At 44.3% G+C, this 15,342-nt stretch overlaps 1 protein-coding gene across 2 annotated transcripts in view; it reads left to right on the top strand.

The window, feature by feature from the left end:
• Positions 1 to 14,816, top strand: part of LOC111238587 (zinc finger protein 536-like) — a 16,782-nt gene extending 1,966 nt beyond the window's left edge. Inside the window, exons 2-5 of one of the 2 annotated variants that reach the window (XM_022768155.1) lie at positions 7,361 to 7,445; positions 7,723 to 10,066; positions 10,256 to 10,348; positions 12,317 to 14,816. In XM_022768155.1, coding sequence (XP_022623876.1) covers positions 7,726 to 10,066; positions 10,256 to 10,348; positions 12,317 to 13,503 — 3,621 coding nt within the window. In that variant the 5' untranslated portion in view covers positions 7,361 to 7,445; positions 7,723 to 7,725 and the 3' untranslated portion in view covers positions 13,504 to 14,816. Of the gene's footprint in view, positions 1 to 7,360; positions 7,446 to 7,722; positions 10,067 to 10,255; positions 10,403 to 12,316 lie in introns of both variants that reach the window. The other variant, XM_022768154.1, reaches the window with a different exon arrangement.
• The last annotated feature ends 526 nt before the right edge of the window (positions 14,817 to 15,342 follow it).

Below are 15,342 nucleotides of genomic sequence, written 5' to 3'. Positions count from 1 at the left end.
CAGTGGAATATGTTTAGGGATCCTGAAATGCCCTATTTTTATATCCACCCAAAATGTCACACTTTTCAGAGCGTGTGCATAGTGGAAGTAGGTTGACATTGCTGGCTTGTCCTATAATCAGGGCTGTCTTGAAGGGTCCTTAAAGTATCTCTACTTCATTTTTTATTTTATTTATAATTTTTGATACATATGTTCTTCGAATTTTAAAGATCTAAACTACACATTATCTTTAAATAACGCCCGTCTGAGTTGAAAGCAGATATGATCTATGAAAGAAATCTGAAAACTGTATACAGCTTTGTCAAAATTAGTGTTTTTCTTTTGATTATTGTCCACTAGAGTGACTTTTTTGATCAATTACGTTAGCAGAAGGTACCTGTCTAATAAAACAAGCCTCTCCACTAAATTTTTTATCTAGCTACTACTAAAAAAAACTAAACCGCTCTGCTGGAAAAGTAACCCCCCCCCCCACCCCACCCCTACAGGTTGTCTACCTTTTGATGCAAGTTGATGATTTCATATTGCAAACACTCATCAGGAACCTGCTGTACTAATGAATATGAAACACTGGCCCCATGTTACAAAGTGTCTAATGGTTTTGCTTCATTCAGACCTTTTCTCTGCTTGTTGTGTTCAAGTAGTATCCTCCTCCTCCACCACCACCATCAACACCGCCTCCTCCCCATCTTTGTACATACTGTACTGTACTTGAGGGGGCACACACACCCCATCCAGGTGGCTCTTGGGGGAAGAGATTGTATGTGAGGGAGAAAGAGACAGAGAGACGGAGGGAGAGAGAGTAAAAAGGAGAGGAGTGTAGCACCAATCAAGGCTTCTGATTGATATAATTGGGTCATTAGTGCGCTGTGGGAGAGGCACCTGCTTGCCCTCAGTTAGGGAGAATCTACTGCATTGTGACATTTTGAGACTGTTGAGAGTTCTGCTGGCTGCTCGGGATTAGTGTGTATTTAGAGCATTAGGGTCTTACTTAAATAGTACGCCACTTGTGCCATTTGTATTCAGTTTTCAGACCAGTTTTAAAGCAGTTTTTACAGTAGAGATGGACAGGTAGACACTTCACTTTCTCTTCTGTGTATGTTTGGATATATATCACATAATAAGTTTGGAAAGCTAGGCAGGTCACAGCGCATAGTAGGAGGGCCCGCTGTGATTTCAAACAGAGGGTCAAGCAAAAGATATTCCCGCACTGGTCCAGTCACCAGGAGATGGTGAGCGGAGGAAGCCTAAAGGTTAGTCAGAGAGGCTGAATATAATAAGACATCAGTATAATACAAAAGAAGTATCTGTCAGTGTCTGAAACCTCCTTCCTCCCACATCTGTCCGATGTCGGAATAGAGGCTGTATCCAACAATTTCTGCAACTTTTATAAAATAGACAGTCTGACGTCTCACATTCACTTTATGCAGCAACTGGCCAGGTCAGTGGAGGTGTGAAAGTGGCGCAGTTTTTAACTGATCTCGAGCTTCTCTCTCTTCTTTTTATTCTTTACACAACTATTTCTGTTCCTGTGTGTGCGTACAACTGAGTGCAACACTATGAATGCCTTCCAGGGAAGAAATTGTGCACCATTATGCTCATATTTAATAGATTATCACGTCTCCCCCCTCTCTGTGACCCCGCCGTTTGGACCAGCTATAAACACTTTTGCCCTCCAGCGCGGTCAGACAACACATGTTACAAACTAGGTTTTTTTTTTTGAGTTCATCCTCACCTTTAGGCTCAAATCCCCTGACAGAGAAAACAAGTTAACTTCCAACCTCGTAGACATACTGATAAGGTGCTGCTGTGCAGGGTGCATTACCCTGAATTACGCCGTGAGGTGTCGATTTATGTATTGGCACTCCATATATATCAGTTATTAGTTAGTTATATTTAACTGAGTGTGTGTGGAGCAGCGTGTTACTAAGAAAGAGAGCACATGCTCTGCATATTTCCCCTGGGGGGAATAAAGAATCAACCTGTGTTAACAGTTACTATTTTTTCTATAGTAAGGCTCTTGTAGGTGCTCACATGTCTGATATATCTGATACACATATTCCACAAGGAGGTCACAGTGTAAGGTCAGCATCCCTGGGGCTTGTGGGTAGTGGGCGCCTTGCCCAAGGACACTTCAGTGGAGGGGTTCATTTTTTTTCCAATTTGGATCATGATATTCATTATTTGAATGACAGTTTTTAGCACAAATTTTGATTTGTGACAGGGAAAAGAAATCATCAGGTATGCGTTTGTGTCACCTGTGGGATGCATGATTGCTCCCTTCCTTTGCTTCTTTTTCTCGCAGCCCCTGCAGGTGATCTTCACTGTGCACAGATAAGCCTTTTAGGAGGAACACATCCAGTGATTTGCTGGCGACATTTGCATGCTCCAAAGCAATTCTTCTTTTAAGGCTTCAATCTTGTAATCCTGAATCAGACGAGTCAGTCAGCGCCTCCACTCATTGGTTTAGACACAGTACGGCCTGTATGACTTGGAGCGAGAGCCTCGTTTCTCTGCCGAGATGCTGTGATGTTTCCAACGTTCAGATTCACTTGCTCAGATCTGGCACCGCCGCGTCGCTCCCAGTTCAGCGCTCCGCATCTGCGGGGAAGTGTCGGCTCATGTTCTCCGCTGGAGGAGGAATTCATTCAGAAAGAGCAGGAGCAACAGCTTGAGAGGAGATGGAGAGTATAGAGGGAGAGGTAGAGGAGGAGAAATGAAGTGGTTAGGTTAGACGGGAGGAAATGGGGGAAAAAAAAGAGCAGAAAGTAGCAGATAAAACACATGACTTTGGCAGGAAATGTATTGCTTTTACTTTGCTAAATTTTGCTGATGGCCATCCTGTATCTCGTAAAAGATGAAAGAGCTGAGGACAGATTTAGAGTCCGGGGATGAATGTATCATTTTCGCACAACTCTGTCTTCATCTGCCTCACAAAATGTCTGTCAAAAAGGTCACCAACATATCAGTCTTTTGCCATTTGACTGACGTTTTTTTCCCACCAGCACCATAAATGCCTGTAGTTTCGTTTCCAAGACAGGCCTTGAGCCTTATCAGAGCAGTGTTACTCTCAAGTTCAAACCAAGATGATACACAAAAACTTAGCATTTCCTGTACAAGGAATCCACCAGGCACATCTTTACAGTAAGTGTTGGGCACACAGTGGGAGGCTTTTACCCTTATCACTGCTGGAGCTGGAGATGAGATGAGGGGGGGGTGGAGAGAGCGCGAGCCAGACAAAGTTGAAGTGAAGCAGGGGGGTTCAGGGAAAGGTGAAGTAAAGGAAATGAATACCGTCTGTGGGGAAGTTGCCACGTGACCACGCGATAAAAACCACAGGCCCAAATTATACTGTACCGCACAGAGAGCGGACTCCCCCTCTCTTCCTCCCTCAACTGCTCATCCTGTCTTTCATACACATTTTTTGTGGTCAGTCTCTCATACACCCACTTATCCCCAAAGGACACCTCACCTCACACACTTTATCACATGAGAGTTCAAGTAATACAGCAGGAAGGAAGATACACAGAAGTACACACACACGCACACAAAAGACATACACAGCCTCCAGATACACACTTCACCCTATGGCTCAGGCCTGAGACCTTGGAGATGCTTATTTTTAGGTACATGGAAGAGGACATGCGCCGCAAACACACACACACACACACACACACATACAGGCACAGACAAAAACAAAAGTAGTTATTGTATCACTCTTGACCTTGAGTTCAGCCCCCCACCCTAAAGGGTCACAAGATAAGTTGGAGGGGTCACAATATGATTATGAAAAAAAAACATGCACAATGTATTTTCTATATTTTCTCAAAGTTCATCTTTTTCCCCGTGAAATGAGGAGATTTTATTTCCTCAGGTCTGTAATCATCATTAAAAAGAAACAATCTAAAGATATCACACTGCTAAGAGCTCATTATGCAAACTGTAATGAAGGGTTGCGAGTAGAGGCAAAGGCAACAAAAAAAAAAGTTAGAGGCAAAAAGGCAGAAAGGTTGCAATCCAGTGCCACAGGCAATGGACATACACAAACCCACTTAATATGCGACCCATAACACACATTTACACTCATATCATTAATATAAAGCTGAGCAGATATAGTGCTTCCTGCCCACACATACTCACTGGTAAAAACACAGAGTGGAAGGTGTTCACACCCTCACATTTACAATTATGATGTGTAGTGTGCCGACATGTACAAACCTGTACTGACTGCCTTCACAATAAAGCTGTACCACTCAGTGGATATTTACACAATGACTTCAAAACCCCCCAAAAATAAACTTGTCTGAACATATTGTGCTCCTACTCCCTTGGCAACTATTTATCAGGGATATAATGTATGACTCAGCACCCCCCCCCCCCCCCCCCCCCCCCCACACACACACACACACACCTTGTGACACAAGTGCAAAAGATGTTATCAGCACTTACATTTTTTTTTCTTTTTAGAGCCAAAAAAGGAAAGCTAGCATATTGACCTCTGTCATGAAAACTAATTTCCAGTTGAGATAATTCAGTGCTTGAAATCAGGTATCTCAGTGCCCACAAAGTTACACGGCAATTACTGTAATGACAACATCATGGCAATACTTAACACAACAACAATATGCTTTTAAGCTGTCATTACTGCGAGAATTGCAATGTTGTTACACTGCTGCACGAACACTGCAAATTTCAGGGTCAGAGAAAAACCAGGAAATTAAAAAAAAAAAAAAATCAGGGAAAGTGCAGACATACAGAAATACAAGTGAAAATATGTTTTTTTTCTCGTCACACTTTCATGTGTCCGTTATCAACATGCATTTCACGTCAAGATTGACAGCATGATTTAAATGGATCACATTAAAAATGCATTTCCATGATGCACTTTTAAAATCTGATTTCTCCGTCTCTCGCAGAGCTGCCGCACTTCCCCTATTCACATCCTTTAAAATGTGATAGTTAACACCTGGTTGAGTACCTGCACTATCAATCTGTGTGCAATTTCTGAGTGCAATTTTGCAGATTGGGAGTGAATTGCATTTGTTGGTGGTTGATTGTGGACAAATGTGTCTCCAACCACGTCCGGAGGTGGCTTTATTTGACTGGTTCTTCTCTGCCTTTCTTGGTTCATTTACACCTGGGTTTTATGTGCTTCTTCTCCACCTGATTCCAATCTGATGTCTGTCCCTAAATCACCCCCAACCCCCCTTTTCCCTGAATCCTTTGCTGCACCTTATCTCCCTCAGTCCATCTATCCAAATTTTCTTTATTGGCATGACAGGGCTGGTGGTTGGCGACAGCCATCGTCACGGTGGAACAATGCATTGTGATGGTGATATTCATATGATAATGCCATCAGACTTAACACTGCTGCAGATACATTTAGATAGCCAGTCTCCTCTTTTCCTTTCTTTCCCCTCTCTGTGTCCCTCTCTGTCTGTTTGGTTGTATATTTCTGTGTGTTGACTTTTCAAATGATTTTTAAATCTGTTGTTCTCTCTTCATGTTAAGCCCCAGCCTGCCACTCCACCACTCTGATTTCTCTCCTATTCTCTGTTCCAGCATGTCCGTCTCTTTACCCTTTCTATTTTTCTCCCCCGTTTCCCCTCAACACCATGTTGGCAATCACATTAAATCATTTTCATTCACATGGCTTCTGACAATGTTTTTTTTTTATGCTGCCCAGTTTGTAACTGCACTGTATGTTTCTCTCTGTCTCTCTCTTTCTTTCTCTCTGTCTGCCGCCTTTCTCATTTTTGCTCTTCGCCATGTTGGCAGGGCCCAATCTACCAGCTGATATCAGCATTCCCTGGCACTCTGCCAACTGGCAACACTGCAGGAGAGAAAGAAAGAGAGAGGGAGAGAATGAAAGAAAATTAGTGAATAATAGACGGAGGGAGGGAGCGAGAGAATGAGAGGGGGATGGGAGGAGTATGAATCAAGGAGAGAAAGACAGAAGGGAAAGGAAGACAGGGAGAGAAAGAACAATAATGGTGGATTAAGAAAGGACTCTGTGTGAGCGTGTGTGTGTCTGTGGTTGTGTGTGAGTGTGTGTGTTTATGTGATTGATATGGTGTGATATCCCTGTGAGTCATAGCTGAGCTAAAATGTCAACTGGCTACATGAGAATCTCTTTGTCATCCAGGCTCAGTGACACACACACACACAAAACACACACACACACAAACACACACATACACAAATCCAACAGATCATATAAACACATATGTGACCATACCGCCGCATGAACACAAATATGGGCGACACACCTGCGAACACAGATGTTCCATTGTTTTGCCACAATGATTGATGACCTTTTGTTTTGTTGTGGACGCCTCTGCTGCTTCTCAACTCCACCAAATGATGGACAAAAACAGCCTATGTGCATAAATCCAGTCGAACAGATGCAAACTGCTGTGCACTCAAAATATTTGGATGTGTGAGCGTGCTTGCCAAAATGCTTGTGTGTTGAATATGCTGTATATCACGCTTTACATTTTAGCTGACTCTGTTATCTACGGTGACGGTTGCAGTACAGTAAACACAACAGTAGAATAAGCTTACATTTGTAGATTACTTAAACAAGTCATGACTAAGCAGTGTATGGGTCAAAGCACCACACCCAGGCAGTAGATTGAGAGATACTGATGTGCATAAGTACATGCATACTGTATGTGTCTGTCTGCAGTCGTGATTTAAGCAAAAAGCTGCTACTGTATGAGTGTACAGGAAGGGCGTGTGGGGAAGTCAAAACATCGCGCGCCCATCCTGTTTGGGACAGTCCATGTCCTGTGGTGCCCTTAACTCCTAAATACACACGGACACCCACGCAGATACAAGCTGATGCACATTCACACTCCGACTAATCATCCCATATGTGCTAACAGTATGCCGGAGTGCATAGTGAGCACTTGCAGGACGTAGAACAGGTGTACACCTGTTACACATCGAAGCGCATGCATACACCTAAGCAGACTAAAGAGTACATGAAGATCAAAATCAAATCGGCTTTGTAGTTAACATTTACATGCATTAAAACACAACCAGTGCTATAATTAGTGTGCATTTGATTGTATGCTTTTAGCCTTTATGATGGAATGCATTCAAAGAATATCAGTGCAAATTAATGTTTAATCCTGTTTGACAAAAATCTGCTACCTGCAGTTCATTGCTCAATATTTCAAAAGCATTTACGCCTACATTGACACAGATACTGTTAATTTACTCAAGTCTTTCGTTAGATTACAGCTACAATAATGTGCTAAAATGTGTGTTTTTAAAGGATTTTTGATTGCAAATAACTCATATTCAAGTTGAGTTTCTCATTTATCATCATTGATCATTAGTTTGTTTTTGTCCCCAGAAAATCAAAGGAGGAGGCTGCCACAGAAGTGTGTCCCCCATCAGCCGAGACACTAAAGAATGGCATAATATCACACACACTGCTGGTAATTCTTTACTGTTTGCATACTTACTCACATACTGTACATACAATTTGCATTCACATACAGACACATGAACCTGTTAGGTTAATGGTAAACAGTAAATGGTCTATTTTTTTGGCTGTTTTCCAGATCTGGTCAAGGTCAAGTTGCAGTTAAAGATAATTATGCGCAACATGCAAATTTAACCTTTCCTCTACGTTTTTAAAGTTGTAACTCCTCTAAAGTCATCATCCCACTCACTATCTGTCTGTCTACCTTTCTCTCTGTTTTGTACTGATAGAGGATGGATTCTCCGCCAGAGTGTGTGTTGTCTCTTTCTTGTGAGCAGCCCCAGTCTCCCCCAACATTGCCGTCCCTGGACCACAGCCCCCAGGCGTCATCTCCTCACACCCAGCTCTCTCTACCTGACAGCCCTGTCGTCCTGCCCATCCACAGCCCCGAACCTTCTCCTCAGAGCCCAGACACCACGCCTTATTTCCCCCTCTCTCCCTTCCCCCTCCACGAGGACAATAACAACAATCACCACGATGTTGATGAAGAAGATGACGAGGAAGGGCTGGATGGAGTTCCTCCATCCCCGACCCCAGCAGTGGCTTTGTTCCCAGGAGGAGGGGGACAAGAAGCTGGATGCAGCCCTTGTTTGGATACCTCTCCCCCAGCTACGCCATCAGCACCACTCCTTGGGTTTGGAGCCCTTGAGCTGGCCCTCTCTTCAGGGCAGAGTGGAAACTGCAACGACGAGCTAGACCTCCAGCTGTTCCAGAAGGATACTGTTACCAGGGCGATACCTGGAGTGGGAGGGGCCTCATCAGGGCCTGCGCTGAGGTTTCCCTGTCACGTATGTGGGAAGAGATTCCGATTCCAAAGTATTTTGTCTCTTCACGCCCGAGCTCACAGTCTGGACAGAGACCGCCGGGCTTCAGCTCTCTACCGGACTGGACTCCCCTCAGCACCCCTAAAGCAGCAACTCAAGGTCCAACAGAACCACAAAGACATAATCCAGAATCACAGAGGTCACACAAACCAGCGTTTACTGCCAGGGACTCTCATCCAGCATCTCACAGAAGAAGAGGATGTTGATGGTGAGGTCAAAGGTTTAGATGAGGGCCTACAGACAGACCACAATCCAAACTTTTTGCTGGATGACAGCACACCATTGACCCCTCCACTGACAGAGGATCCTGTTTCTGTGACCTCTCCCTATTCTTCTACCACTGGGGAGGGCGCATCTACGCCCACAGCGCCTACATTTCGCTGCCATGCCTGCAAAGGAAAATTCCGCACAGCTTCGGAGTTGGCGCGACATGTCCGCATTCTCCACAACCCGTATAAATGCACTCTTTGTCCTTTCTCTGCCAGCCAAGAAGAGAGCCTGGCATCTCACTTGCAGGAGTGCCACCCTTCTCCTGAGGTACCTGCTCTACCGCCGTCCTTCAATTCCAGGCCAATTATTGCGACCCCCGACACCCCTGTGCCCACACCGACCCATACCCCAGCCCCAGCACCAAGCACCCCACAGATGACATCAGCTGCTACAGGGGCTGCAGCCTCTTCACTGCCAGCATTTCGCTGTGATACATGTGGACAGCGCTTTACCCAGTCTTGGTTCCTCAAAGGACACATGCGAAAGCACAAGGACTCCTTGGACCATAAGTGCCAGGTATGCGGCCGTGGTTTTAAGGAGCCTTGGTTCCTCAAAAATCACATGAAAGTACATCTCAATAAGCTTGGGCTGAAAGCTGGACTGGGAACTCTTGGGGGACCAGGTGCTGAGCAGCAGGCCAAAGGCTCTGCAAGTAATCAGTCTCTGAATGCCCTCTACTCCAGCCTCCTTCTGGCCCAGCGAGGAGGTGGCAGAGGTGGACAAGGAAGGTCAGAGAGAGACACTGGAGGCAGAATGGGTATGGGCTCGAGCAAATCAGCCATCCTGGGCTACCTGGGGCTGCCCAGTGATGGTAGTGGGGCCAGCTGCATGGAGAGACTTCAGGCCGTGGCTCAGGTGGCAGAGATGGGAAACGGTGGTGGTGGGATTAGCGGCCCAGGAGGAGGGGACCCAGGAAGAGGAGGGGGAGCGGCAAGGGGCACAGGTGACACTGCAGCATCGGTATCTGAAGGAGGGGACCAGGCAACTTGGTGGCAACTGGTGGCTCGCAGCCTGGCAGTTGCTCAGCAGCAGCAGCAGCAGCAGCAGAGACCCCACCAGCGAGGCCAGCAGCAAGGTCAGCGAGGCCCGAGTCGGAGCTCTGTGATCACTGAGGCTGATCAAGTCAGAGCCTACCTTGGAGGCCTGGATCCAAGGGAGGAGTCTGGAGGCGCAGGAGGGCCATGGGAATGCCCTGACTGCGGAAAGCTCTTCCGCAGTTTGCAGCAGGTGGTGGTTCATGCTCGCGTTCACACTCAGAGACCCCAGAAAGGAGGTGGTGGAGAGGAGGAGGGAAGTGGTAGTCGTAGAGGAGTGGGGCTAGGAAGAGGAGGCAGCGGCGAAGTGAGACAGGAATCTCAGCTACACAGCGGCGGATCCCAACAAACGGGAGAAGTGAGACAGGAATCAAAACTGCACAGTGGTGGATCGCAACAAGCAGGAACAACTACAGGGTTTCACTCAGTCATCTCAAGTTTCAAAGGTACAATCACATCCGCTTTAATCTATTTAGTCTTTTGGGTTGTGTTTGTTTTCTCACATGTAATGGTATTATTATCACAAGAGTATATTATTTTCTTAGAGCTTTTCAGTTGTAAATAGAAGCTCTCATGGGGCCCCTTCACGCCAGCTATTATCTTTACATTTTTTCCACCTTTTTCTCCACTTGCAGGAGAAAACGGTTTGACAGCAGTCTCCTCCATACCTTCAGTTCCCATCAGGGAGCGAGTGCGCGGCAGAGGGATAAAAGATTGCCCCTACTGTGGTAAAGCCTTCCGCTCTTCACACCATCTCAAAGTGCACCTGAGAGTTCACACAGGTGAGAAACTGCTGTGAGTTTAACAAACCACATTTACTTTTTTTAACCTTTATAAATCCCTGGAAAGGGTTCAGTGAGCAGCGCTACCTTCTTCTTTTTTACACATCACCTCAGAGAGCTGGCCAGCGCTAATCATAGCCCTCTACTGCAGGCAACTGAGCAGCTCCACTGGAGCAACTCCTGCACAAAGTGCCTTGCTTGAGGGTATATTAACAATGATTTTTGAGAGAGAAAAAAAATCAAGCCAGTCCAGGTAATACAACTGGCAAAATCTCTGTAAAAAGCTATATATAATGTTTTTTTCTCAAGTAATAGTGCTTTTTTTCATTTTTCTCTGACTTGATTTGCCCAAATCTAAATTGTATAAAGTGAATCTGGTTTGGCTTAGTGTTTTTTAGATAATGTATATTCCTACATTTCATCATGACATCAAGTCTATGCTCACAGATTTCTCTATAAAAAACATTTGTTGCCTTTAATCTTCCTGGGATTCACATTCTCTGACCTGGTCTTTGAAGCAAGCCAATCTATTCTGACAGTAGAGCCGAGACACGGGGCGACGAGACAGACTCTTTCAGACTGACTCTAACCTGCGTTTCCAAGATTCAAGAAATAAAACAAAAATTTAAAAAACATATTGAATTTCTGGTGACAAGTGAGTAGGACTTTAATGAAAAATGAGAACTCTCACAGCACTCACTCACACTCCTAATTAACGATCCATATTCATAAGACTTTATCAGCATGAGTCATTGTCATTTTTATTATTTGCCTTCGCTGGATGTATTTGATCAAAATCAAGACCATTTTGAGATGCTACAAATCTCCAGCAACTGGTATCTGGAGCTCATCCAAGTCTTTCCAGCAAAACAGTGCCCCAAAGTGCATTAAATGAAATCTATTTAGTATTGCCATCATGAGTGCTCATGTACAGCTGACAGGACCCATCACACCACAGCTATATTATTCATGATAGCATATATCTCTTATTCTCATGCACTATTGCGTCTCTTTGCCATCAAGTGATTAGCACATGGTCAGTAATTTGAGTGAAGGCATCAAATTATAATACTTACTCATACTCTTAATATTACGGTCCTCTTGAGAATATCATTGCCCCTTGAGACTTTTATCCCATCATTATATTTTGCTCCAGTAATAAAATCAAATTGTTCACCACTGCATGTGGATCTGCATTCATCAATAGAGCTGTGTCTGCTGTGTCTTTCTTGTGTGATCAGTTTTTTGTTCCTGTGAATAATATCATTTACGCTTTTCAAATGTAATACATATCCTGCTGTTGATATGCCTCCAGCATGATGCCCCCTCCACTTTATCATTCCCAGCAGTGTCATTTTTAATCGGTGATGGAATACTGCCATCTCCCTTTAAAACGTGTAACTACATCGCCCCCCTCAACACTGCTTTACCATACTGTACGTGTGAAAATATTGCTCCTAAAATAACACTGCTGGCCATTTTGTAATAAGAAACGCTGTGTTGTTTCAGATTATTGAATGTGTTTTTCTCAGCCAGCCATTAGCTTTTTTTTTTTTTTCAATATGGTATGAAAACCATTTAGCAGACTCTTGAAACTTTCCTGTGTAATCCATCACAGTGAACTTCAGATCTGCATTTAATTTTGCAAAATGGTTAGCACCAATGTTAAGTGTCTGCGATTTGTGGTAAATGAGCTAAAACAGTCTAATTCAATGGCCCTTCAGCTTCACCTGGGGGATGGGGGTGGACTTTCATCATTTTTCACATGACGTTGTACTTTTTTTTTTTTTTTTTTTTTTTTTTTTTTTTACCAGCCTGCTTTCTCTGGCTTTTCCATTCATATGCTGGGTGATGATCTGGTAGGTGCCAATGCCATTTTTCCAATCTTATTTTTTGTAATCCTATTTTCTCTAGGTGAGAGACCCTACAAATGTCCCCACTGTGACTATGCGGGTACCCAGTCAGGCTCGCTGAAGTACCACCTCCAGCGGCACCACAGGGAGCAACGCAACGCCTTGTCAGCCTCCTCCAATTCCTCCTCTGCCGGTCTCACCTCCACTATCAACAATTTGACCTCCGGAACCTCTGGGCAAGGCAAGCAGCGCCGATCCCAAATCAACCACAGCCCAGTCAATCGAGGCCCGACAGACAGCCCCTCCTCTCGGCCGAGCCAACAGTCCTGGCTTCTGGGGCTTCCAGACCAGCGGGAGCATCGAAAGGCCTTGGCAGCTCTAAGGGATGTTGACTTGGAGACCCAGTACAGGTATCTGTCTGGGGTGATGGGAGCCCTTTACCAAGGTGGAATGGAAGGAGGCTGGATTAGGGAGTCTCCCCCTCCGAAGGCCCCTAAAGTGTCCCGGCGTAAGCCCCTTACTACTAGCCGAATGGTTCAGCCATCAAATGACAAGGAAGGGCCTGCACCTTCAACTCACGAGGGTGGGTTTGAACCCCTGGATCTGTCCCGTCGTCCATCACCTGGCCTTGGAGGGATTGAAGAAGATGGAGTCATGAGCGTAGGGGAAGGAGGAGGTGTCGATGGAGGTGATAGTTCATCAGGGGTCAAACTGAGCCAGTGTTTGTTCTGCCCTTTCCGTACGTCCTCAGCAGAGCTGATGGCCATGCATCTCCAGGTCAATCACACCAGTAAGTCCAGGCGCAAAAGAGGCTCTTCGACTACCGTAGATGATGATGGAGCCCCTAAGGCCACCAAGCCCCGAACGGATCACTCCGACCTTGATTCCTTGGGGATATGGAGGCATGTAAGTGAGGCTGAGTCCCAGGCACCCCTGGGGGAATGGTCCTCATCCCAGGCCCAGACCCTCAACGGGCTCTCTGAGGATAAAACAGAACATCTGGATGATGTTCTTGACCACCCAGACTCCAACATGGCCTCAGTATCCAAGAATGTAAGAGACGGTCTGGGATTCAAGGAGAAGCTGGAGATGGAGGAGGAAGACCAAGAGGAGGAATTGGAAGAGAATTTGGAAAACAGCAGTCTGGAGGATTCGCAGGACCAGGATCTGAGGATGTCCCTCGTGCTTTCACCAACCCCGAGCTCCAACTACATGGTAGGAGAGGAGGATAGAGTCTTAACAGATTAAAGCTATTATGGATAACACCATTTAAATGGGAGAGTTGGGTTTAATGTTTTCAACTACATTTGCCACAAAAGAAGAAGAATAGGTGGGAAGCTTTGCAGAAAGAAAAGGGTTTTAAGGTTAAATGAAGATTTATACTTTAATTTCAAGAGAGACGTGAGGAGTCTTGAAAGCAAATTTCAGAGGGGTTTGAAAAGGATGGCGACGAAAATCACAGCTGTTATGTTCCCTCCGAAATTATTTGTCTTCTTCAGTTCTGACAGTGTGGTCCACCACAAAATACAGTGAACTTCCTGTACAAAAGAGCATGGATGCATCTTTTCAGGATTTTGTAGGCCACTTTTTCTATTTTTTTTTCAACCTTCACTCCAAGATGGATGATTTTTAAGATGATCTCCTATTTGATAAATGAAAGAAATAGATCTCGGGCAGAGCCTGCATCATTCCAGAGTGCGTTGCAATGCATTTATTCCACACTTTTAATGGACTGTATCTCCCAGACTACTATACTGACCAAGGTGAAGCCAGCTGTGAAGAGATGCTCTCCTGACTGACCATTGAACAGTTTGAAACCTTAAGCTTCAAGTTCCTCCTCAACCCATGCAGACATGGAGGAAAGATTAGTCTAGAAACGTTTCAAGCTGTGAACCTCAGCTAAGCTATTTGGTATTAAATTAAGGCATGAGGTAACTGTTGCAGGCCATGTGCTTTCTCTCAACTGTATATCACTGCCTTGTTTGTCTGAAAAGTGTTTCTAGATGATTGTCCTAAAGAAAAACAGAAAGAAAAGTTTGTAATATTTTTTTTTTTTTCAGTTAGTGCCTGTTCATGTACTGTATGTTATCAAGAGAGTCTCTGGTATTCCTGCGCATCAAGGCTCTGCTAGGTCATTCATTTTATCTGAATATACAGTTTAAAACAATTTAAGTACAGTATATTTGTTAAAAGTGGTTCTAGGTTGTTGTGAATAGTTAAGTTGTAAAAGAAATGCTACATCGTAGCGTGATGTCCTTGACACAGACGGCAGCCGTTTGTGGCTCAGCCTAAAAACAAAAACGTAGGTGATGTATAATGCAATGAAAGAGGTCAAAGGCTAAGCGATAAAAAAAAAGGGGCCACGGTTCAAAATTCAGTGTTTACAGTGGTGCCGGATGTGGGTTGGGGCTGCCAAGGCAACTCAAGGTCATCGTAGACTTATGGAAGAGAACAAACCACAGAGCGGGAGTCTGTTTGAGGGCCGTAGGGACGTCGCTCGAGCCCCCGAACACAATCAACTGACACATCGTTTTAAAGAGACTGAGACTTAGCAACTGTGTCAAAAAAAAAAAAAAAACAATTTAAATTTTTCTCCACAGGAGAGAAGATACAAGGTAGAGAATGAAAAAGAAAGCAGTATCCCTGACAAAGAGGACTAAATCTGAGAAACTTACTGTGCTCTTGGGGTACGGTGTCTTTTAGATGAGTAGATTCCCTCTCTTCTTTTTTTTTTATAAGAAAAGAAAAGACAATGGTAGGAGTAATTATTAAAACACTAACAAATGCATAGACATCCCAGTAGAATATGTGTAGCTTTTGTAAAGACAAGAAAAAAAAAAGCAGACTTTTGTTTATTTTCATTTCAAGATGCTTACAGAAAAAGGTTATCAATATAGGTAATATTGATTATAATGTTTGTGAGCTAAGACTAGTTGGAATGTCTATACAGAGCACTGTGCAAGGTTTGAGTTCCCAAAGTAGTTGTTTTTATTTTGACTTTATGGATAGACCAAACATTTTTTCAATGGAAGGTGTCACTTTCTGTTGTCTTTTTTAAATGTGTAAAGCTGTGGTTTCATTAGATTT

The sequence above is a fragment of the Seriola dumerili genome, unplaced genomic scaffold (genome assembly GCF_002260705.1).
Source record: "Seriola dumerili isolate Sdu_G_001 unplaced genomic scaffold, Sdu_1.0 BDQW01001435.1, whole genome shotgun sequence".
Lineage (NCBI taxonomy): Eukaryota > Metazoa > Chordata > Actinopteri > Carangiformes > Carangidae > Seriola > Seriola dumerili.
The sequence above is the reverse complement of the archived record's forward strand: the minus strand, read 5'-3'. Positions and strand labels throughout refer to the sequence as shown.